We start from the raw sequence: 24956 nt of genomic DNA, 5'->3' as shown, positions 1-24956 counted from the left end.
GAAATCAATGGATAAGCCTGAGCATATTTGGAAAAAGCATCAACAATTGTGAGAAACTTTTTATTTTGAGCCTGGAAGGTATCGATACGAATTAGGTATTTCGAATGGCTTTGAAGGTGTTGGTGTGAGCATAAGCTTTTGACAAGGAGGATCTCGATCGTATTTGTTAATCTGACATATTTCACAATTATTAATATATTCAGTAACGTCATTTTGAATGCTAGGCCAATAATATGTCCTTCTGATTCTAGTAACTGTTTCGGTTATTCCTCTGGGATTGGTTTTGCCCTCATGCATTTAGTTGGATAGTTTGAATTTGTAGATCTTTTTCCGTTACATCTTCTAATATATCATTGCATTTCACTAGCTTAAAAGCAGAATGGTTAAATGTTTTTCTTAGGATTTCACAAACTTCGGAATAATAATTTTCTTTTTTGAAATGAAGGGCATAGAGAATTTTTGGTCGTATGTATTTCTTGAAAAATTCAATAACAGCTTTACTTAAATCATCAGTTGCAAGCTGGACAAAAATTCTTTGCTTGTTTGGAAAAATTCTATCTAGTTTAACCTCAGCTGGGGAATGCAAAACAAAATCTAAAACTACTTGATTGTCAAATATATTCAATACCTTTTCGGAAATAGGAATTTCTTGAATTGGATTTTCACAATTTGAATGTATGGTATTACTTTCAGATTGGTTAATGGGTTCTTCAACACTGATTGTTTCTTTCGGAGAAAACTGATAAATAACAATTTGGATTTCTGAATTCATGAAAACATAATGTATCATCTTAAAAATTTTTGTCCATTCCAATTTATCTAATCCGCAAGAAATTCTTGGTAATGCAAGATATATTTCGCTATTTTGTTCATATATTTTAAGATTCAAAAGAGCTCGAAAAACATCCTCATACCTGGGTTTGTGATGATAACATTCTTTTTTACAAGGTAATAAATTCGACGATTATTGCTTTCAATTTGGGCTACTTCGCCAATTCTTTTATTTTGGGATTTCAGTTCCTCTACTTTACCAAACTTTTCTTTGAATGAAAGTGCAATACCCTTACTCATATGAAAATCTTGAGATACACAATGAGCCAACGAATAAGCTTCTGGTGCCGTAAATAAATCGCCCTCTCATTCCACTATGTTAGGTAAAAGTGTAATGTTATTGGAATCAAGGAGTTTCAGAAAATTTTCAAATGATAAACTTTGATGTTCATCCTGTTCATGAATTTCCGAGTCGTCGAAATTTACAATCATAGATTCATTATCAGTACTTGGATTCAATTTGGAAAATTCCTCGTTAAATTTTTCCATATATTCAAAAAAATCTTTGTTGTGAATTTCAATTCTAGAAAGTGCGTCTGCATTAGTATTACAACTTCCTTTTTTTCAAATGATTTCAAAATCAAATTCTTCCAATTTCAATCTCCATCGTAAAAGTTTACTATTTGGTTCTTTCAGCGACATTAACCATTGAAGAGTGTTCGCACGTCGAGTATTTGACTTGGATGTACTGTTCTATTAGTGATAATATAGTCGATCATTGAATTTTGGTCTCTTGTATTACCGAAGGTATATTTTTGTTGGATTTTGTGTTTAAAGAATGTATTATTTATTGGTAATTCGTTCTGCGCGCATAGTGTTATAAGCATCTCTCCATTGTTGTTGATAACATCTTCATTAAATCTTTGCATAACACCCGGCAGAACTGTATTACCAATCCTAGAGTTGAAGTCTCCCATTATGAAGATCTTCGATTTTTTAGGTATTTCATCTATTACCTGATGTAGTTCTTCGAAAAAGGCAGTTCTCTCTTCATTAGGTCTGTTTACATCCGGTGCATATATGCTTATGAAGTACGTTCTCGTTGTTTCGTCTTTGAGGGAAATGTACATGATATTACTATTTATGTATTGCACTTCATCGATATGGTCTTCAAATTTATCGTGTATTAGGATCCCCACTCCGGCTTTGGCTCTCTGGTGTTTCTCTCTTCCGCTGTAGAATAGTATATGGTGTTGGTATCTTATGTTGCCTTTTCCTTTCTTCTTCAGCTCAGATAGTGCACATATCTCGATATTATGTTTGTTCACCTCTATCATAACCTCCTGTTCCCTGCCGTTCCATGATGTTATGTTCCAACTTCCAATTCGTAATTTTCGCGATTTCCATAGTCGTTTTTTCCTTTGTCTAGCAATTTAACCTATTGAACTAAAGAAAGTTAGTTCAATGATTTAACCGAGTCCCCTTTGGGCTAAAGGCTGAACAGTATTGGCGAATCCAAAAATCTAGACGCCCTCTGCCGACTGAATTCCGAAACTACTTTGTCAGTACTGGAAAGTCAAAACAAGTTTTGATCTTATGTTTTCTCCATTGAACTAAAGAAAGTTCTTTAGTTCAATGGTTTTCTCTCATCTCACGTTGTCCAACAAAGTATTATAATTATTATTTGGGGAGGTTATATTGGAATTATTTTCTGGGTTTCTGAATAGAAGATTTAATTCAGAAAAAATATTGGAAAAGGTATTTATACCAGTGCTTTCAACTGCCAGGAGTTAGGTTAAACGATTTTTCTTTGCGAGAGTTTTTGCTAAATCCAATTGATGATTTAGAAATACAATTTCATAATTTTCATACTTCACACCATTTGGCAGATATAAATTTAACCTATTGAACTAAAGAAAGTTAGTTCAATGATTTAACCGAGTCCCCTTTGGGCCAAAGGCTGAACCTGAAATATTTCAAAAGAAAAACATAGAAATATTTGGTGACATTCCAAATGTTTACACGCTGCGATCTGTTAATACTCAGCCCTTAGCTTGGGGATTCGTCTTGTCGATTAGACGAGACCCCGGTGGTAAAGAGACCGCGACCGATAAGGAATACCCATTGAACTCTATGGGAACTGGAATGGCTTCGTAGGTAGCAAAATTCGTCGAAAATTGTGACCGAGAGAGAGGGAAGAAGTAGAGCAACCTTTCTCTCTCTAGCGTGTTTTTGTTTACACTATTATAACCTAAATTTAAATGTCATTTTCGTAGATAAATTTTAATTTACATTGTTTAATGTCTTTTTGTCACTATTTTAGTAAAAATCAAGGTGAAAAATTGTTTAGAAGCCATATACTTCCGATTTACATTCCTAAGAAACTCGAAAAATGTCTATATATCAAGTCAAGTTAGCTGTTGAACAGAATTTCTTGTGCTTTTTCAAAGCTTAAATATAGTTTTTTGGTGAGTGTTTTTTAAGTCTATGTGTTTCCCAGAGTGACAAAAGTGGTTTTTGCAGTAACAAAAAACATTTTGAATAAGAAGAATTTCATAACAACAATGGTCCAGTATTGTGTTGGAAACGGATGCCATAATGCAGGGGACATAAATATAATATAATATTTTTTCTGTGAAGTGTTGGTATCACATAAACCAATCCATCCTGAACAGTCTAACAGAAGTGAGAATCCACAAAAGGAGAGAAGCAATAAATAATTAGGAATTATGCCTTATGTTTTTCATTTTTTTAGGTTCCCTCTCCGAAAACCATTTACTTTACAACTTTGGACCAAAGCTACAGGAAGGAAAAATTGGTATCCGTAGAAATACATTTGCAGAAAAAAATTTGCAGTCCCCCACAGGAAATATTTCTTGGCAGTTTGTCAAGGAATTAAAAAAGTTCAAATGGAGGAAGGTCTAAGGTTGGCTAATTCCCTCTCATCTCAGCATATCAATTATAAAAATAGAATTATGAATGTCAGATTAGCTACTCGAACAATTAGTAATGGGGTAGCAGATGCTATGGAATTTCTTGATAACAAATGTAAGAACTTACAATTCGAAGATAGTGTCGCTGCCGTTGAATTCATTAGAAAAATTGATAGAGTGTTTGACATTCTTAATTCTAGAAATCTGTTCCGGAGAGAGTTTAAAGCTCCAATTAGATCTTCTTCCCTGAAGTATGTTGAGGAAATTTTCAGTGAAACTATAGAATATTTAGAATCATTGGAAATTGATGATACCAACATTCTTGGGGATCCTCTACTATTCGTCAGAAAATGACTAAATTAATTTTATTTAATAATTGTTAAGCAAATGTAACATTTTTGTCCCAATTATGTTAAATAAAAATATTTCAGCAATTTTGTTCTTTACTTTTTGATATGATTCCTTTTATATATTGAACTATTTGGAATATTTAAAATCTCTCGCACTGACACCAGAGACGACTGTCTCTGCTCCAGAGAGCAGACTCTGTCTTTGCTGACACTGCTTTTCATATGATTCCAAAGCTTTATCCGAGGCTTTTCAGAAGATCATTTCCTATATTCTTGCCTCAAGATTATAATTAATCGAATCGTCGTCGCAATTCAAACGCTTGTAACGGAGAAATATGCGATTTTCACCTCTAGGAGCATAAACAATGGAAAAGTGGTAAAAAATCGTAGTCCAAATCTCGAGAAAAACTCCGAAAAATGAAAATTTTCTTACGTGTAGACCACAAACTGGTACTCTTAGAGGCTTAAGACACAGTTTCCACAAGAATTTACTTCATTACTAGGGAAAAAACTTAAAATCAATCTGATAACTCGGAATGTACGTGCACCATCAACTTTTGCATATTTGTCAAAATATCTTCTGTGAGAACCAGCAACCCTAACCTTTATCAAAGGAAAAGCCAAATCAAAAATGGTTTTGAACCTGCCGAAAAAATTATCCCAGAGGCGGTCAACATCACACTGATTCTCCTCAAAAGTGAGACCATTCCACTCCTCAGTCGACAACAGTTCTAGGAATCTCAACATTGTTTCCTCATTAATCAGCCGAACATGTTTCTTTATAGATTTCGGTATGGATTCAGAGATATGAAAAGAAAATTTTTGAAAGGTGATTAAAAATTTACTATGCGCCCTCGTGCGATCCCCGAATTTACGGCTTCAAAGACCGTAAAAGGAGGACCGAGACGGCCGAAAGTCATACCCGCTCCGAACGCGAAGTGTTACGTCTTCGAGACGGAGCTGCGGTATTCCCATTGAACTCTATGGGAACTGGAATGGCATCGCGATACAGGCAAAATGAGGAAGAGTGAAAGGGAAGAAGTAGAGCAACCTTTCTCTCTCGCACGCCGTTGCTATTAGCAACGTAAACATTTCATGTGCGGGAATGAAAGAATGAACTATTCGAACCGAAAATATTTGAAGGTTTGATACTGATTGGAAAAATTCAGTTCTTTCTCTATTTCCCAAATTGTTCAAATCTTTCAACGAGTCGGTTCGTACTAAAAATAATTAATCATTAGTTTGTCTTTCCAATCGAAATTTCTAAAAATTTTGCATTTTTTTTAGTGATTTATGATGTTAATCATAATTTCCTGAATTTCGGGAACGAAATTTTTAATAATCACCCTTGCAGCCTTGATGAATTAATAAAATAGAGGCTTTAGAGTAATTTGAATATAAATATTAATTATAATCTTGAGGCAAGAATATAGGAAATGATCTTCTGAAAAGCCTCGGATAAAGCTTTGGAATCATATGAAAAGCAGTGTCAGCAAAGACAGAGTCTGCTCTCTGGAGCAGAGACAGCCGTCTCTGGTGTCAGTGCGAGAGATTTTAAATATTCCAAATAGTTCAATATATAAAAGGAATCATATCAAAAACTGTTTTATTCAATTTCTTACTACTAGCGGATAGAATCCGCCAAAATAGGCGAATTATGAACTTTGATAACTCAACTTTCATAACCTCAATTATCGACGTTCGGAGGAAAAAGAAGGGTTGTGTGATTATGCTGAATGTTCACATTCATGCATCAGTATGACAAATTTATTATTTATAATATGTATTTGCAAGGATAGTAAACCTGATTCCATTCGTCAGAGATACAATATTTTGTATATCTGATGATTTTGTGTGACAAATGAAAAGCAAATACTCGAGTTATTTTTTAAAACATAAAGAATGCGATTTTAGTTCGAGTTTTGAGAATTATTTGGTTTCCGCATTGATAAAAGAAGCAATTTTAATTCCATACAGTTAATATGGTGCACTTATATGAGTAGTCACATGTTTCCATAGCTAGATAGGTTGGAGGGACCACTCAGGAACACAAGATGTCGAAAAGTAAGCAGGTTCGAGCCCGGAATGAGAAGGAATTTTAGGTCGGTGCGGGAGACAACCACGGATCGTAGACATAGGTTACTAAAGAAGTCTCATATATGAATACTGACAATCAATCAGGTGTAACAATAAATTATCGTTCTGGTACAGTTTTGCCCAAAATAAGTACGTATTTCATGAAATATGGCGATCCATTAAATTTTGGAGATCCTTGTTTTTATTGAGGTTATATTTCAAATTGGTATCAGATGTTCTGTACCAGAGCTATCATCCTTTGCACATAGCATGTAAGGTACAAAGTACCTATATGTGTACCGAACATGTAATATTGCAGTTTCGTTACAGTATACATAGCGAAAGGCGGCCATAGAGCTCTCGTTGGACAGATAACGGATAGATCGTGTACGGAACTTTGCTATGTAACACGGAACGTTGCAATATGTATGATACGTTGATGTTATGCAATTGTGTTTGCTGGGAATTGTGACGAATGATTCGTACAATAAATCGCGAAGACTAAGTCAAGACTGATCAATTAGTGGCCCTGAATCTTATTTATAATGACAATGAAAAATAATTCGATAACGGAAAGATTCCATGGACGGATGCTCCGTAGGTGCTTGGTCAGCATCCTTGCCACGTGCTGGAATATGTGGGATATGTAACTCCTCCCTCCTCAGTACTTCCATTATGGGGTGAAGAATGGAACTCTTGGTTGAGATGTTGGAGCTTCTGCCTGGTTTTCTGAACGTGTTGTTTGGGCTTCGACCTGGTTTACTGGATTTCGGTCCTTCAGCCATTGTCTCATTTTTTTGGAACAGAAAGAGAGAATAATTAATATCAGAATAAAATAGAGTATTGTGATGAATGTTCCATGGGATGATCGTGAGGTCTCGTGGTTAAATACCAGTGGCTGAATTTCCTATTGTTTCTTCTTAAGTTTATGGATTCGGTCTAATGGAACATTTTTCAATTGAATTTTGAGATCATTCATTTTTGGCGAAGTCCAATTGGTTGTTATTTTTGGGAGTAGCATCGGTTGTGTGGCAGTTACTTCCTTGTCGTTGAAGTATTTTCTTTCTTCAGTTCCGAAGTAGCATCCTTTTGGAATTGAAATCAGATAGTTTCCCTTGAGAGTGGTAAAGTCTTGATTTTTGCACGACGTTTGAATTTTGGTTTCTTCAGGGATTATTGCGATGAATTTTGAATTGTCTATCCTCTGAATGAAATTTTGATTGGCTGTTACTGAATGATGTTGGCAATTTACAATTGGTTTCTTCAACTGCATCAGTTGAAAAATACAGTCTTCCACTTTGGAACCCTTAACCAGGTGGTTCTCATCGCAATAGAATTGTTTTTGCAATTTTACACAAGATGAAGAGGTATACTGATAAAACTTTTCATTCATTGTCAGATAAGTGTTTTTGGGTAGAATTATGGTATTATTGATTGTCGGAATAGAATAAAGATGATAGTGGGAGAATAATTGAGGGAGGATAATTGGAAAGTGCAGAATGAAAACAATTCTAAATTGGGCATGGTTTGCATCTACTTTGATCAGTTCATAAAAACTATGATATTCATCTTCATTCTTGAAGATTAAACTATCCTGAGAATATTTTTTCGTTATTTTCGCAATGATCGATTTCAATTCAGAAAATTTGATGATGCTATGATGTAAAACTCCTAATTTAGAGAAACTAATAGCGTTTTCAATTTCATCGATCATTGTCATAACGATATTGACTGATGTTCCAATTTGATCCATAATATCTTTGATTCTCATGAATCCAGAAAAATTATCTTTAAGATTTTTGAATTTTATAGAGATTTTTTCGAACTTAGAAGTGATAATTTTTTGATTCTGTTGAAGTATCGAAAGAGTTTTATTAAAATTCTCAATTATTTCTCCCGATAAAGAAATATCAGAATTTAATTTAGTTATAACTTCTTTCTGCTTATCTTGGAGATTTCTGAGAGCATTTTCATAATAAACTGCATCGTCAGCGTCCAAATTTCCAGTTATACTTTTAATGATTGTACCTAATCCATTAACAAGACCTCTCTTCCTTCTTCCCTTTGGAATTAAGCTATCCAATTTTTGTTTAGCAACATTAAATTGATATTCGAAAATATTTCCTTCATTTTTCAATTCGGTGTAAAATATACTTTTGGGTTGATTAAGAAGAACATCTTTCACAGCCAAATATTGATTTTGAAGGTAATTAAGTTCCTCGAGGATAAGTTTGATATCGTAATAATGTATGAAATCGTGAAATTTTCCCTTAATTGTAGCTTGGCCCAGGTATATCGGAAGAATCCCTGGATTCTCTTGGAGGTTCATTATTTCTATCTCCTGAGCTGCTACTAGATGCACTAGGAGCATCCTGTAAAAGTATTTTGGTTTTAATTCTTTTTTTTTCAAATTTTGCTTGTGAATTATTTTAGAATCACTTTGTATTTTAATCTTACTGCTACTCAAGACCTTTTCCTTCGCGAATTTGGGAGTAAGCTTGTTTCTAATATTTGACTTAACTTTACGATATACAACAGAATCTGGTTCATAATTGAGGGGTTCTTGCCTTTTTTCGTTATGTTTGTCTATGATGTGTTGTTTTCTATTTTTCAAGTCTTCATTTAATTTTTTATAAATCTCCTTAGTCCTTTCTCTATGATTTTCAATATAATTATTTATCAATTTTTCATTAATATCTATATCGAGGGGATCTTTAGTATCAAGATGGCCGTTTATAACATCAATGGGCTTCTGTTTAGTGGAAGAATGGATGGAATTATTGTAACCGAAAATAGCATAAGGCATTAAATTTTCAATGTTAGTAATTTCTTTTTCTTGGATTTTCACTATTCTCAAATGTTCTATTAATGTCGAATGAAATCTTTCGATCAATCCATTCTATTGAGGATTATTAGGAGTTATGTAATGTGGAGTGATCCGATGGACTTTCAAGAATTCCGTAACTACACCATTTTTAAGTTCTGTTCCGTTATCCATAATTATTGTTGTAGGTGAACCATGATGGGTCATAAATATTAAAAGTGAGCGAACGATCTCAATACCTGTTAAAGAAATCAATGGATAAGCCTGAGCATATTTGGAAAAAGCATCAACAATTGTGAGAAACTTTTTATTTTGAGCCTGGAAGGTATCGATACGAATTAGGTATTTCGAATGGCTTTGAAGGTGTTGGTGTGAGCATAAGCTTTTGACAAGGAGGATCTCGATCGTATTTGTTAATCTGACATATTTCACAATTATTAATATATTCAGTAACGTCATTTTGAATGCTAGGCCAATAATATGTCCTTCTGATTCTAGTAACTGTTTCGGTTATTCCTCTGGGATTGGTTTTGCCCTCATGCATTTAGTTGGATAGTTTGAATTTGTAGATCTTTTTCCGTTACATCTTCTAATATATCATTGCATTTCACTAGCTTAAAAGCAGAATGGTTAAATGTTTTTCTTAGGATTTCACAAACTTCGGAATAATAATTTTCTTTTTTGAAATGAAGGGCATAGAGAATTTTTGGTCGTATGTATTTCTTGAAAAATTCAATAACAGCTTTACTTAAATCATCAGTTGCAAGCTGGACAAAAATTCTTTGCTTGTTTGGAAAAATTCTATCTAGTTTAACCTCAGCTGGGGAATGCAAAACAAAATCTAAAACTACTTGATTGTCAAATATATTCAATACCTTTTCGGAAATAGGAATTTCTTGAATTGGATTTTCACAATTTGAATGTATGGTATTACTTTCAGATTGGTTAATGGGTTCTTCAACACTGATTGTTTCTTTCGGAGAAAACTGATAAATAACAATTTGGATTTCTGAATTCATGAAAACATAATGTATCATCTTAAAAATTTTTGTCCATTCCAATTTATCTAATCCACAAGAAATTCTTGGTAATGCAAGATATATTTCGCTATTTTGTTCACATATTTTAAGATTCAAAAGAGCTCGAAAAACATCCTCATACCTGGGTTTGTGATGATAACATTCTTTTTTACAAGGTAATAAATTCGACGATTATTGCTTTCAATTTGGGCTACTTCGCCAATTCTTTTATTTTGGGATTTCAGTTCCTCTACTTTACCAAACTTTTCTTTGAATGAAAGTGCAATACCCTTACTCATATGAAAATCTTGAGATACACAATGAGCCAACGAATAAGCTTCTGGTGCCGTAAATAAATCGCCCTCTCATTCCACTATGTTAGGTAAAAGTGTAATGTTATTGGAATCAAGGAGTTTCAGAAAATTTTCAAATGATAAACTTTGATGTTCATCCTGTTCATGAATTTCCGAGTCGTCGAAATTTACAATCATAGATTCATTATCAGTACTTGGATTCAATTTGGAAAATTCCTCGTTAAATTTTTCCATATATTCAAAAAAATCTTTGTTGTGAATTTCAATTCTAGAAAGTGCGTCTGCATTAGTATTACAACTTCCTTTTTTTCAAATGATTTCAAAATCAAATTCTTCCAATTTCAATCTCCATCGTAAAAGTTTACTATTTGGTTCTTTCAGCGACATTAACCATTGAAGAGTGTTCGCACGTCGAGTATTTGACTTGGATGTACTGTTCTATTAGTGATAATATAGTCGATCATTGAATTTTGGTCTCTTGTATTACCGAAGGTATATTTTTGTTGGATTTTGTGTTTAAAGAATGTATTATTTATTGGTAATTCGTTCTGCGCGCATAGTGTTATAAGCATCTCTCCATTGTTGTTGATAACATCTTCATTAAATCTTTGCATAACACCCGGCAGAACTGTATTACCAATCCTAGAGTTGAAGTCTCCCATTATGAAGATCTTCGATTTTTTAGGTATTTCATCTATTACCTGCTGTAGTTCTTCGAAAAAGGCAGTTCTCTCTTCATTAGGTCTGTTTACATCCGGTGCATATATGCTTATGAAGTACGTTCTCGTTGTTTCGTCTTTGAGGGAAATGTACATGATATTACTATTTATGTATTGCACTTCATCGATATGGTCTTCAAATTTATCGTGTATTAGGATCCCCACTCCGGCTTTGGCTCTCTGGTGTTTCTCTCTTCCGCTGTAGAATAGTATATGGTGTTGGTATCTTATGTTGCCTTTTCCTTTCTTCTTCAGCTCAGATAGTGCACATATCTCGATATTATGTTTGTTCACCTCTATCATAACCTCCTGTTCCCTGCCGTTCCATGATGTTATGTTCCAACTTCCAATTCGTAATTTTCGCGATTTCCATAGTCGTTTTTTCCTTTGTCTAGCAATTTAACCTATTGAACTAAAGAAAGTTAGTTCAATGATTTAACCGAGTCCCCTTTGGGCTAAAGGCTGAACAGTATTGGCGAATCCAAAAATCTAGACGCCCTCTGCCGACTGAATTCCGAAACTACTTTGTCAGTACTGGAAAGTCAAAACAAGTTTTGATCTTATGTTTTCTCCATTGAACTAAAGAAAGTTCTTTAGTTCAATGGTTTTCTCTCATCTCACGTTGTCCAACAAAGTATTATAATTATTATTTGGGGAGGTTATATTGGAATTATTTTCTGGGTTTCTGAATAGAAGATTTAATTCAGAAAAAATATTGGAAAAGGTATTTATACCAGTGCTTTCAACTGCCAGGAGTTAGGTTAAACGATTTTTCTTTGCGAGAGTTTTTGCTAAATCCAATTGATGATTTAGAAATACAATTTCATAATTTTCATACTTCACACCATTTGGCAGATATAAATTTAACCTATTGAACTAAAGAAAGTTAGTTCAATGATTTAACCGAGTCCCCTTTGGGCCAAAGGCTGAACCTGAAATATTTCAAAAGAAAAACATAGAAATATTTGGTGACATTCCAAATGTTTACACGCTGCGATCTGTTAATACTCAGCCCTTAGCTTGGGGATTCGTCTTGTCGATTAGACGAGACCCCGGTGGTAAAGAGACCGCGACCGATAAGGAATACCCATTGAACTCTATGGGAACTGGAATGGCTTCGTAGGTAGCAAAATTCGTCGAAAATTGTGACCGAGAGAGAGGGAAGAAGTAGAGCAACCTTTCTCTCTCTAGCGTGTTTTTGTTTACACTATTATAACCTAAATTTAAATGTCATTTTCGTAGATAAATTTTAATTTACATTGTTTAATGTCTTTTTGTCACTATTTTAGTAAAAATCAAGGTGAAAAATTGTTTAGAAGCCATATACTTCCGATTTACATTCCTAAGAAACTCGAAAAATGTCTATATATCAAGTCAAGTTAGCTGTTGAACAGAATTTCTTGTGCTTTTTCAAAGCTTAAATATAGTTTTTTGGTGAGTGTTTTTTAAGTCTATGTGTTTCCCAGAGTGACAAAAGTGGTTTTTGCAGTAACAAAAAACATTTTGAATAAGAAGAATTTCATAACAACAATGGTCCAGTATTGTGTTGGAAACGGATGCCATAATGCAGGGGACATAAATATAATATAATATTTTTTCTGTGAAGTGTTGGTATCACATAAACCAATCCATCCTGAACAGTCTAACAGAAGTGAGAATCCACAAAAGGAGAGAAGCAATAAATAATTAGGAATTATGCCTTATGTTTTTCATTTTTTTAGGTTCCCTCTCCGAAAACCATTTACTTTACAACTTTGGACCAAAGCTACAGGAAGGAAAAATTGGTATCCGTAGAAATACATTTGCAGAAAAAAATTTGCAGTCCCCCACAGGAAATATTTCTTGGCAGTTTGTCAAGGAATTAAAAAAGTTCAAATGGAGGAAGGTCTAAGGTTGGCTAATTCCCTCTCATCTCAGCATATCAATTATAAAAATAGAATTATGAATGTCAGATTAGCTACTCGAACAATTAGTAATGGGGTAGCAGATGCTATGGAATTTCTTGATAACAAATGTAAGAACTTACAATTCGAAGATAGTGTCGCTGCCGTTGAATTCATTAGAAAAATTGATAGAGTGTTTGACATTCTTAATTCTAGAAATCTGTTCCGGAGAGAGTTTAAAGCTCCAATTAGATCTTCTTCCCTGAAGTATGTTGAGGAAATTTTCAGTGAAACTATAGAATATTTAGAATCATTGGAAATTGATGATACCAACATTCTTGGGGATCCTCTACTATTCGTCAGAAAATGACTAAATTAATTTTATTTAATAATTGTTAAGCAAATGTAACATTTTTGTCCCAATTATGTTAAATAAAAATATTTCAGCAATTTTGTTCTTTACTTTTTGATATGATTCCTTTTATATATTGAACTATTTGGAATATTTAAAATCTCTCGCACTGACACCAGAGACGACTGTCTCTGCTCCAGAGAGCAGACTCTGTCTTTGCTGACACTGCTTTTCATATGATTCCAAAGCTTTATCCGAGGCTTTTCAGAAGATCATTTCCTATATTCTTGCCTCAAGATTATAATTAATCGAATCGTCGTCGCAATTCAAACGCTTGTAACGGAGAAATATGCGATTTTCACCTCTAGGAGCATAAACAATGGAAAAGTGGTAAAAAATCGTAGTCCAAATCTCGAGAAAAACTCCGAAAAATGAAAATTTTCTTACGTGTAGACCACAAACTGGTACTCTTAGAGGCTTAAGACACAGTTTCCACAAGAATTTACTTCATTACTAGGGAAAAAACTTAAAATCAATCTGATAACTCGGAATGTACGTGCACCATCAACTTTTGCATATTTGTCAAAATATCTTCTGTGAGAACCAGCAACCCTAACCTTTATCAAAGGAAAAGCCAAATCAAAAATGGTTTTGAACCTGCCGAAAAAATTATCCCAGAGGCGGTCAACATCACACTGATTCTCCTCAAAAGTGAGACCATTCCACTCCTCAGTCGACAACAGTTCTAGGAATCTCAACATTGTTTCCTCATTAATCAGCCGAACATGTTTCTTTATAGATTTCGGTATGGATTCAGAGATATGAAAAGAAAATTTTTGAAAGGTGATTAAAAATTTACTATGCGCCCTCGTGCGATCCCCGAATTTACGGCTTCAAAGACCGTAAAAGGAGGACCGAGACGGCCGAAAGTCATACCCGCTCCGAACGCGAAGTGTTACGTCTTCGAGACGGAGCTGCGGTATTCCCATTGAACTCTATGGGAACTGGAATGGCATCGCGATACAGGCAAAATGAGGAAGAGTGAAAGGGAAGAAGTAGAGCAACCTTTCTCTCTCGCACGCCGTTGCTATTAGCAACGTAAACATTTCATGTGCGGGAATGAAAGAATGAACTATTCGAACCGAAAATATTTGAAGGTTTGATACTGATTGGAAAAATTCAGTTCTTTCTCTATTTCCCAAATTGTTCAAATCTTTCAACGAGTCGGTTCGTACTAAAAATAATTAATCATTAGTTTGTCTTTCCAATCGAAATTTCTAAAAATTTTGCATTTTTTTTAGTGATTTATGATGTTAATCATAATTTCCTGAATTTCGGGAACGAAATTTTTAATAATCACCCTTGCAGCCTTGATGAATTAATAAAATAGAGGCTTTAGAGTAATTTGAATATAAATATTAATTATAATCTTGAGGCAAGAATATAGGAAATGATCTTCTGAAAAGCCTCGGATAAAGCTTTGGAATCATATGAAAAGCAGTGTCAGCAAAGACAGAGTCTGCTCTCTGGAGCAGAGACAGCCGTCTCTGGTGTCAGTGCGAGAGATTTTAAATATTCCAAATAGTTCAATATATAAAAGGAATCATATCAAAAACTGTTTTATTCAATTTCTTACTACTAGCGGATAGAATCCGCCAAAATAGGCGAATTATGAACTTTGATAACTCAACTTTCATAACCTCAATTATCGACGTTCGGAGGAAAAAGAAGGGTTGTGTGATTATGCTGAATGTTCACATTCATGCATCAGTATGACAAATTTATTATTTATAATATGTATTTGCAAGGATAGTAAACCTGATTCCATTCGTCAGAGATACAATATTTTGTATATCTGATGATTTTGTGTGACAAATGAAAAGCAAATACTCGAGTTATTTTTTAAAACATAAAGAATGCGATTTTAGTTCGAGTTTTGAGAATTATTTGGTTTCCGCATTGATAAAAGAAGCAATTTTAATTCCATACAGTTAATATGGTGCACTTATATGAGTAGTCACATGTTTCCATAGCTAGATAGGTTGGAGGGACCACTCAGGAACACAAGATGTCGAAAAGTAAGCAGGTTCGAGCCCGGAATGAGAAGGAATTTTAGGTCGGTGCGGGAGACAACCACGGATCGTAGACATAGGTTACTAAAGAAGTCTCATATATGAATACTGACAATCAATCAGGTGTAACAATAAATTATCGTTCTGGTACAGTTTTGCCCAAAATAAGTACGTATTTCATGAAATATGGCGATCCATTAAATTTTGGAGATCCTTGTTTTTATTGAGGTTATATTTCAAATTGGTATCAGATGTTCTGTACCAGAGCTATCATCCTTTGCACATAGCATGTAAGGTACAAAGTACCTATATGTGTACCGAACATGTAATATTGCAGTTTCGTTACAGTATACATAGCGAAAGGCGGCCATAGAGCTCTCGTTGGACAGATAACGGATAGATCGTGTACGGAACTTTGCTATGTAACACGGAACGTTGCAATATGTATGATACGTTGATGTTATGCAATTGTGTTTGCTGGGAATTGTGACGAATGATTCGTACAATAAATCGCGAAGACTAAGTCAAGACTGATCAATTAGTGGCCCTGAATCTTATTTATAATGACAATGAAAAATAATTCGATAACGGAAAGATTACATGGACGGATGCTCCGTAGGTGCTTGGTCAGCATCCTTGCCACGTGCTGGAATATGTGGGATATGTAACTCCTCCCTCCTCAGTACTTCCATTATGGGGTGAAGAATGGAACTCTTGGTTGAGATGTTGGAGCTTCTGCCTGGTTTTCTGAACGTGTTGTTTGGGCTTCGACCTGGTTTACTGGATTTCGGTCCTTCAGCCATTGTCTCATTTTTTTGGAACAGAAAGAGAGAATAATTAATATCAGAATAAAATAGAGTATTGTGATGAATGTTCCATGGGATGATCGTGAGGTCTCGTGGTTAAATACCAGTGGCTGAATTTCCTATTGTTTCTTCTTAAGTTTATGGATTCGGTCTAATGGAACATTTTTCAATTGAATTTTGAGATCATTCATTTTTGGCGAAGTCCAATTGGTTGTTATTTTTGGGAGTAGCATCGGTTGTGTGGCAGTTACTTCCTTGTCGTTGAAGTATTTTCTTTCTTCAGTTCCGAAGTAGCATCCTTTTGGAATTGAAATCAGATAGTTTCCCTTGAGAGTGGTAAAGTCTTGATTTTTGCACGACGTTTGAATTTTGGTTTCTTCAGGGATTATTGCGATGAATTTTGAATTGTCTATCCTCTGAATGAAATTTTGATTGGCTGTTACTGAATGATGTTGGCAATTTACAATTGGTTTCTTCAACTGCATCAGTTGAAAAATACAGTCTTCCACTTTGGAACCCTTAACCAGGTGGTTCTCATCGCAATAGAATTGTTTTTGCAATTTTACACAAGATGAAGAGGTATACTGATAAAACTTTTCATTCATTGTCAGATAAGTGTTTTTGGGTAGAATTATGGTATTATTGATTGTCGGAATAGAATAAAGATGATAGTGGGAGAATAATTGAGGGAGGATAATTGGAAAGTGCAGAATGAAAACAATTCTAAATTGGGCATGGTTTGCATCTACTTTGATCAGTTCATAAAAACTATGATATTCATCTTCATTCTTGAAGATTAAACTATCCTGAGAATATTTTTTCGTTATTTTCGCAATGATCGATTTCAATTCAGAAAATTTGATGATGCTATGATGTAAAACTCCTAATTTAGAGAAACTAATAGCGTTTTCAATTTCATCGATCATTGTCATAACGATATTGACTGATGTTCCAATTTGATCCATAATATCTTTGATTCTCATGAATCCAGAAAAATTATCTTTAAGATTTTTGAATTTTATAGAGATTTTTTCGAACTTAGAAGTGATAATTTTTTGATTCTGTTGAAGTATCGAAAGAGTTTTATTAAAATTCTCAATTATTTCTCCCGATAAAGAAATATCAGAATTTAATTTAGTTATAACTTCTTTCTGCTTATCTTGGAGATTTCTGAGAGCATTTTCATAATAAACTGCATCGTCAGCGTCCAAATTTCCAGTTATACTTTTAATGATTGTACCTAATCCATTAACAAGACCTCTCTTCCTTCTTCCCTTTGGAATTAAGCTATCCAATTTTTGTTTAGCAACATTAAATTGATATTCGAAAATATTTCCTTCATTTTTCAATTCGGTGTAAAATATACTTTTGGGTTGATTAAGAAGAACATCTTTCACAGCCAAATATTGATTTTGAAGGTAATTAAGTTCCTCGAGGATAAGTTTGATATCGTAATAATGTATGAAATCGTGAAATTTTCCCTTAATTGTAGCTTGGCCCAGGTATATCGGAAGAATCCCTGGATTCTCTTGGAGGTTCATTATTTCTATCTCCTGAGCTGCTACTAGATGCACTAGGAGCATCCTGTAAAAGTATTTTGGTTTTAATTCTTTTTTTTTCAAATTTTGCTTGTGAATTATTTTAGAATCACTTTGTATTTTAATCTTACTGCTACTCAAGACCTTTTCCTTCGCGAATTTGGGAGTAAGCTTGTTTCTAATATTTGACTTAACTTTACGATATACAACAGAATCTGGTTCATAATTGAGGGGTTCTTGCCTTTTTTCGTTATGTTTGTCTATGATGTGTTGTTTTCTATTTTTCAAGTCTTCATTTAATTTTTTATAAATCTCCTTAGTCCTTTCTCTATGATTTTCAATATAATTATTTATCAATTTTTCATTAATATCTATATCGAGGGGATCTTTAGTATCAAGATGGCCGTTTATAACATCAATGGGCTTCTGTTTAGTGGAAGAATGGATGGAATTATTGTAACCGAAAATAGCATAAGGCATTAAATTTTCAATGTTAGTAATTTCTTTTTCTTGGATTTTCACTATTCTCAAATGTTCTATTAATGTCGAATGAAATCTTTCGATCAATCCATTCTATTGAGGATTATTAGGAGTTATGTAATGTGGAGTGATCCGATGGACTTTCAAGAATTCCGTAACTACACCATTTTTAAGTTCTGTTCCGTTATCCATAATTATTGTTGTAGGTGAACCATGATGGGTCATAAATATTAAAAGTGAGCGAACGATCTCAATACCTGTTAAAGAAATCAATGGATAAGCCTGAGCATATTTGGAAAAAGCATCAACAATTGTGAGAAACTTTTTATTTTGAGCCTGGAAGGTATCGATACGAATTAGGTATTTCGAATGGCTTTGAAGGTGTTGGTGTGAGCATAAGCTTTTGACAAGGAGGATCTCGATCGTATTTGTTAATCTGACATATTTCACAATTATTAATATATTCAGTAACGTCATTTTGAATGCTAGGCCAATAATATGTCCTTCTGATTCTAGTAACTGTTTCGGTTATTCCTCTGGGATTGGTTTTGCCCTCATGCATTTAGTTGGATAGTTTGAATTTGTAGATCTTTTTCCGTTACATCTTCTAATATATCATTGCATTTCACTAGCTTAAAAGCAGAATGGTTAAATGTTTTTCTTAGGATTTCACAAACTTCGGAATAATAATTTTCTTTTTTGAAATGAAGGGCATAGAGAATTTTTGGTCGTATGTATTTCTTGAAAAATTCAATAACAGCTTTACTTAAATCATCAGTTGCAAGCTGGACAAAAATTCTTTGCTTGTTTGGAAAAATTCTATCTAGTTTAACCTCAGCTGGGGAATGCAAAACAAAATCTAAAACTACTTGATTGTCAAATATATTCAATACCTTTTCGGAAATAGGAATTTCTTGAATTGGATTTTCACAATTTGAATGTATGGTATTACTTTCAGATTGGTTAATGGGTTCTTCAACACTGATTGTTTCTTTCGGAGAAAACTGATAAATAACAATTTGGATTTCTGAATTCATGAAAACATAATGTATCATCTTAAAAATTTTTGTCCATTCCAATTTATCTAATCCACAAGAAATTCTTGGTAATGCAAGATATATTTCGCTATTTTGTTCACATATTTTAAGATTCAAAAGAGCTCGAAAAACATCCTCATACCTGGGTTTGTGATGATAACATTCTTTTTTACAAGGTAATAAATTCGACGATTATTGCTTTCAATTTGGGCTACTTCGCCAATTCTTTTATTTTGGGATTTCAGTTCCTCTACTTTACCAAACTTTTCTTTGAATGAAAGTGCAATACCCTTACTCATATGAAAATCTTGAGATACACAATGAGCCAACGAATAAGCTTCTGGTGCCGTAAATAAATCGCCCTCTCATTCCACTATGTTAGGTAAAAGTGTAATGTTATTGGAATCAAGGAGTTTCAGAAAATTTTCAAATGATAAACTTTGATGTTCATCCTGTTCATGAATTTCCGAGTCGTCGAAATTTACAATCATAGATTCATTATCAGTACTTGGATTCAATTTGGAAAATTCCTCGTTAAATTTTTCCATATATTCAAAAAAATCTTTGTTGTGAATTTCAATTCTAGAAAGTGCGTCTGCATTAGTATTACAACTTCCTTTTTTTCAAATGATTTCAAAATCAAATTCTTCCAATTTCAATCTCCATCGTAAAAGTTTACTATTTGGTTCTTTCAGCGACATTAACCATTGAAGAGTGTTCGCACGTCGAGTATTTGACTTGGATGTACTGTTCTATTAGTGATAATATAGTCGATCATTGAATTTTGGTCTCTTGTATTACCGAAGGTATATTTTTGTTGGATTTTGTGTTTAAAGAATGTATTATTTATTGGTAATTCGTTCTGCGCGCATAGTGTTATAAGCATCTCTCCATTGTTGTTGATAACATCTTCATTAAATCTTTGCATAACACCCGGCAGAACTGTATTACCAATCCTAGAGTTGAAGTCTCCCATTATGAAGATCTTCGATTTTTTAGGTATTTCATCTATTACCTGCTGTAGTTCTTCGAAAAAGGCAGTTCTCTCTTCATTAGGTCTGTTTACATCCGGTGCATATATGCTTATGAAGTACGTTCTCGTTGTTTCGTCTTTGAGGGAAATGTACATGATATTACTATTTATGTATTGCACTTCATCGATATGGTCTTCAAATTTATCGTGTATTAGGATCCCCACTCCGGCTTTGGCTCTCTGGTGTTTCTCTCTTCCGCTGTAGAATAGTATATGGTGTTGGTATCTTATGTTGCCTTTTCCTTTCTTCTTCAGCTCAGATAGTGCACATATCTCGATATTATGTTTGTTCACCTCTATCATAACCTCCTGTTCCCTGCCGTTCCATGATGTTATGTTCCAACTTCCAATTCGTAATTTTCGCGATTTCCATAGTCGTTTTTTCCTTTGTCTAGCAATTTAACCTATTGAACTAAAGAAAGTTAGTTCAATGATTTAACCGAGTCCCCTTTGGGCTAAAGGCTGAACAGTATTGGCGAATCCAAAAATCTAGACGCCCTCTGCCGACTGAATTCCGAAACTACTTTGTCAGTACTGGAAAGTCAAAACAAGTTTTGATCTTATGTTTTCTCCATTGAACTAAAGAAAGTTCTTTAGTTCAATGGTTTTCTCTCATCTCACGTTGTCCAACAAAGTATTATAATTATTATTTGGGGAGGTTATATTGGAATTATTTTCTGGGTTTCTGAATAGAAGATTTAATTCAGAAAAAATATTGGAAAAGGTATTTATACCAGTGCTTTCAACTGCCAGGAGTTAGGTTAAACGATTTTTCTTTGCGAGAGTTTTTGCTAAATCCAATTGATGATTTAGAAATACAATTTCATAATTTTCATACTTCACACCATTTGGCAGATATAAATTTAACCTATTGAGCTAAAGAAAGTTAGTTCAATGATTTAACCGAGTCCCCTTTGGGCCAAAGGCTGAACCTGAAATATTTCAAAAGAAAAACATAGAAATATTTGGTGACATTCCAAATGTTTACACGCTGCGATCTGTTAATACTCAGCCCTTAGCTTGGGGCATAGAGAAAGGGAAAGAGGAGAGTAGTCAATTCAGTGTTATTCATGGGCGACACGTTTTGTGACGCCCCCCTTGGCTACTGGAGAAACTAATCCGAAAAAATTTGCGCGGGAAATTCAAATAACGGCCTCGTTTTTGAAATATTTACCAAGTTCGAAAAATACACTCCGTCGCCTCTCTCTACTCCTATTGTTCTTTTTATCGAGTTTAGTGGGAAAGATTCGATTAAAAGAACGATAGGAGTAGAGAGAGTCGATGGAGTGTATTTTTCAAACTTGGTAATTATAGATTTTTAGACGAATCATGAAATAGTGTAATAAAATAGAAAATCAACTGAAATAAATATATATTCAGGAAAATATTAGAAAATTACATTTGTATAGAAAGAATATACAGAAATTTAACCGAAATGAATATATAATAGAAATATTTGACAATAACAACTATAATTACAATATTGTACAGGATACATTATATAAAGGAACTGATCTTTTAAAGGGTTGAATGGATAAATAATATGGGCCAAACTAAACACAAAAACTGAACTTTGATTTACATGAATAACTGAAATTGATGGATTCAGGCTTTATTTCTATGTGGTCATATCATATTGTATATTATCGTAATACTTTTTTACAATTATTAGAGAAATACATACCATAATCCAATTAATCATGAACAACCGAGTCCACATGTTCTTCATATGTAAACCAGAAAAATGTTACATGCGACTTTAAAAATAATTTCAACTTAGGGGTTATCGATGCAATATGTCCAAATGGCGGTACAATATGCCAATCTCATCATTTTCATAACTCTTGTTAGATTTAGAAATGGTCAAATATCAAATTATTGCAGTTTTATATGATGTAATAATAACAGTTCGAAAAGCAGCAAACATATTTCCTGGAGGATCCCCTAGATTGAGACTTCTAGTTCTCAAAAACTTGAATCCCTGGTCCCTACAACTTTTGTGTGGCATTTATTGTTTAAAGCCATCCAGACTTGAAAGCCATTTGAGTCTTTCTTGTTTCTTCTGGGCATGGGATCTGAAAAAATGTTCTATATTTTGGTATCCAAAAAATGAATAACATTTCGCAATTTTGTAAAATCAAGCAATACATAATTTTAATTGATTATAAAATAGAAATATATACAAAAACTCACCATGTGTTCGAAAGCAAACAATTTCTTTTTCGGGGAATAAACAAAAATCTCGAAATACTCTAACTTTTTGCATTAAACAAAAAACAAAACAAACTCAGACGGAATGACGGAAATCAGCTGACTTGAGTTCTGTCATAGATTACAGATTTCTTTCATCCACATCCACTAGTTCTTGAACTGGCCATCAAACACTAGCGCCATTTCCGACGGGATTCCAAAAATTCTTAACCTAATTCTAAAAACGTGTCCCCCGTGTTGCCTATCTATTCGGCAGTCTCTCTTTTCTCTTGTCTCTTGTCTCTGGCTTGGGGATTCGTCTTGTCGATTAGACGAGACCCCGGTGGTAAAGAGACCGCGACCGATAAGGAATACCCATTGAACTCTATGGTTCCCATAGAGTTCAATGGGAATACCGCAGCTCCGTCTCGAAGACGTAACACTTCGCGTTCGGAGCGGGTATGACTTTCGGCCGTCTCGGTCCTCCTTTTACGGTCTTTGAAGCCGTAAATTCGGGGATCGCACGAGGGCGCATAGTAAATTTTTAATCACCTTTCAAAAATTTTCTTTTCATATCTCTGAATCCATACCGAAATCTATAAAGAAACATGTTCGGCTGATTAATGAGGAAACAATGTTGAGATTCCTAGAACTGTTGTCGACTGAGGAGTGGAATGGTCTCACTTTTGAGGAGAATCAGTGTGATGTTGACCGCCTCTGGGATAATTTTTTCGGCAGGTTCAAAACCATTTTTGATTTGGCTTTTCCTTTGATAAAGGTTAGGGTTGCTGGTTCTCACAGAAGATATTTTGACAAATATGCAAAAGTTGATGGTGCACGTACATTCCGAGTTATCAGATTGATTTTAAGTTTTTTCCCTAGTAATGAAGTAAATTCTTGTGGAAACTGTGTCTTAAGCCTCTAAGAGTACCAGTTTGTGGTCTACACGTAAGAAAATTTTCATTTTTCGGAGTTTTTCTCGAGATTTGGACTACGATTTTTTACCACTTTTCCATTGTTTATGCTCCTAGAGGTGAAAATCGCATATTTCTCCGTTACAAGCGTTTGAATTGCGACGACGATTCGATTAATTATAATCTTGAGGCAAGAATATAGGAAATGATCTTCTGAAAAGCCTCGGATAAAGCTTTGGAATCATATGAAAAGCAGTGTCAGCAAAGACAGAGTCTGCTCTCTGGAGCAGAGACAGTCGTCTCTGGTGTCAGTGCGAGAGATTTTAAATATTCCAAATAGTTCAATATATAAAAGGAATCATATCAAAAAGTAAAGAACAAAATTGCTGAAATATTTTTATTTAACATAATTGGGACAAAAATGTTACATTTGCTTAACAATTATTAAATAAAATTAATTTAGTCATTTTCTGACGAATAGTAGAGGATCCCCAAGAATGTTGGTATCATCAATTTCCAATGATTCTAAATATTCTATAGTTTCACTGAAAATTTCCTCAACATACTTCAGGGAAGAAGATCTAATTGGAGCTTTAAACTCTCTCCGGAACAGATTTCTAGAATTAAGAATGTCAAACACTCTATCAATTTTTCTAATGAATTCAACGGCAGCGACACTATCTTCGAATTGTAAGTTCTTACATTTGTTATCAAGAAATTCCATAGCATCTGCTACCCCATTACTAATTGTTCGAGTAGCTAATCTGACATTCATAATTCTATTTTTATAATTGATATGCTGAGATGAGAGGGAATTAGCCAACCTTAGACCTTCCTCCATTTGAACTTTTTTAATTCCTTGACAAACTGCCAAGAAATATTTCCTGTGGGGGACTGCAAATTTTTTTCTGCAAATGTATTTCTACGGATACCAATTTTTCCTTCCTGTAGCTTTGGTCCAAAGTTGTAAAGTAAATGGTTTTCGGAGAGGGAACCTAAAAAAATGAAAAACATAAGGCATAATTCCTAATTATTTATTGCTTCTCTCCTTTTGTGGATTCTCACTTCTGTTAGACTGTTCAGGATGGATTGGTTTATGTGATACCAACACTTCACAGAAAAAATATTATATTATATTTATGTCCCCTGCATTATGGCATCCGTTTCCAACACAATACTGGACCATTGTTGTTATGAAATTCTTCTTATTCAAAATGTTTTTTGTTACTGCAAAAACCACTTTTGTCACTCTGGGAAACACATAGACTTAAAAAACACTCACCAAAAAACTATATTTAAGCTTTGAAAAAGCACAAGAAATTCTGTTCAACAGCTAACTTGACTTGATATATAGACATTTTTCGAGTTTCTTAGGAATGTAAATCGGAAGTATATGGCTTCTAAACAATTTTTCACCTTGATTTTTACTAAAATAGTGACAAAAAGACATTAAACAATGTAAATTAAAATTTATCTACGAAAATGACATTTAAATTTAGGTTATAATAGTGTAAACAAAAACACGCTAGAGAGAGAAAGGTTGCTCTACTTCTTCCCTCTCTCTCGGTCACAATTTTCGACGAATTTTGCTACCTACGAAGCCATTCCAGTTCCCATAGAGTTCAATGGGTATTCCTTATCGGTC

At 34.0% G+C, this 24956-nt stretch overlaps 3 protein-coding genes and 4 long non-coding RNA genes across 7 annotated transcripts; 2 read left to right on the top strand and 5 right to left on the bottom strand.

The window, feature by feature from the left end:
• Nucleotides 1-1472: 1472 nt before the first annotated feature.
• Nucleotides 1473-2108, bottom strand: LOC123315917 (craniofacial development protein 2-like). The gene has a single exon (XM_044901822.1). The coding sequence runs from the start codon at nt 2106-2108 to the stop codon at nt 1473-1475; it is 636 nt and encodes a 211-aa protein (XP_044757757.1).
• A 1113-nt stretch (nt 2109-3221) lies between these two features.
• Nucleotides 3222-4083, top strand: LOC123315620. Its single transcript, XR_006537971.1, has 3 exons — nt 3222-3239; nt 3295-3819; nt 3905-4083. It is a non-coding gene; the product is annotated as an uncharacterized LOC123315620 (long non-coding RNA).
• A 6590-nt stretch (nt 4084-10673) lies between these two features.
• Nucleotides 10674-11309, bottom strand: LOC123315916 (craniofacial development protein 2-like). Its single transcript, XM_044901821.1, has one exon. It carries the CDS (start codon nt 11307-11309, stop codon nt 10674-10676), a length of 636 nt encoding a protein of 211 aa, XP_044757756.1.
• A 1113-nt stretch (nt 11310-12422) lies between these two features.
• LOC123315183 lies at nt 12423-13284 on the top strand. Its single transcript, XR_006537925.1, has 3 exons — nt 12423-12440; nt 12496-13020; nt 13106-13284. It is a non-coding gene; the product is annotated as an uncharacterized LOC123315183 (long non-coding RNA).
• A 6590-nt stretch (nt 13285-19874) lies between these two features.
• Nucleotides 19875-20510, bottom strand: LOC123315915 (craniofacial development protein 2-like). Its single transcript, XM_044901820.1, has one exon. The coding sequence runs from the start codon at nt 20508-20510 to the stop codon at nt 19875-19877; it is 636 nt and encodes a 211-aa protein (XP_044757755.1).
• Nucleotides 20511-21562: 1052 nt separating this feature from the next.
• LOC123315593 lies at nt 21563-22684 on the bottom strand. Its single transcript, XR_006537969.1, has 2 exons — nt 22401-22684; nt 21563-22282 (listed from the first exon to the last, which is right to left on the bottom strand). It is a non-coding gene; the product is annotated as an uncharacterized LOC123315593 (long non-coding RNA).
• Nucleotides 22685-23749: 1065 nt separating this feature from the next.
• LOC123315176 lies at nt 23750-24612 on the bottom strand. Its single transcript, XR_006537924.1, has 3 exons — nt 24594-24612; nt 24014-24538; nt 23750-23928 (listed from the first exon to the last, which is right to left on the bottom strand). It is a non-coding gene; the product is annotated as an uncharacterized LOC123315176 (long non-coding RNA).
• Nucleotides 24613-24956: the final 344 nt, after the last annotated feature.

The sequence above is a fragment of the Coccinella septempunctata genome, chromosome 6 (assembly GCF_907165205.1).
Source record: "Coccinella septempunctata chromosome 6, icCocSept1.1, whole genome shotgun sequence".
Taxonomy (NCBI): domain Eukaryota; kingdom Metazoa; phylum Arthropoda; class Insecta; order Coleoptera; family Coccinellidae; genus Coccinella; species Coccinella septempunctata.
The sequence above is the reverse complement of the archived record's forward strand: the minus strand, read 5'-3'. Positions and strand labels throughout refer to the sequence as shown.

Bases quoted from the DNA above. Each gene is read 5' to 3' on its own strand.
- LOC123315917 (XM_044901822.1), bottom strand. From the start codon at position 2,108: ATGATAGAGGTGAACAAACATAATATCGAGATATGTGCACTATCTGAG.
- LOC123315916 (XM_044901821.1), bottom strand. From the start codon at position 11,309: ATGATAGAGGTGAACAAACATAATATCGAGATATGTGCACTATCTGAG.
- LOC123315915 (XM_044901820.1), bottom strand. From the start codon at position 20,510: ATGATAGAGGTGAACAAACATAATATCGAGATATGTGCACTATCTGAG.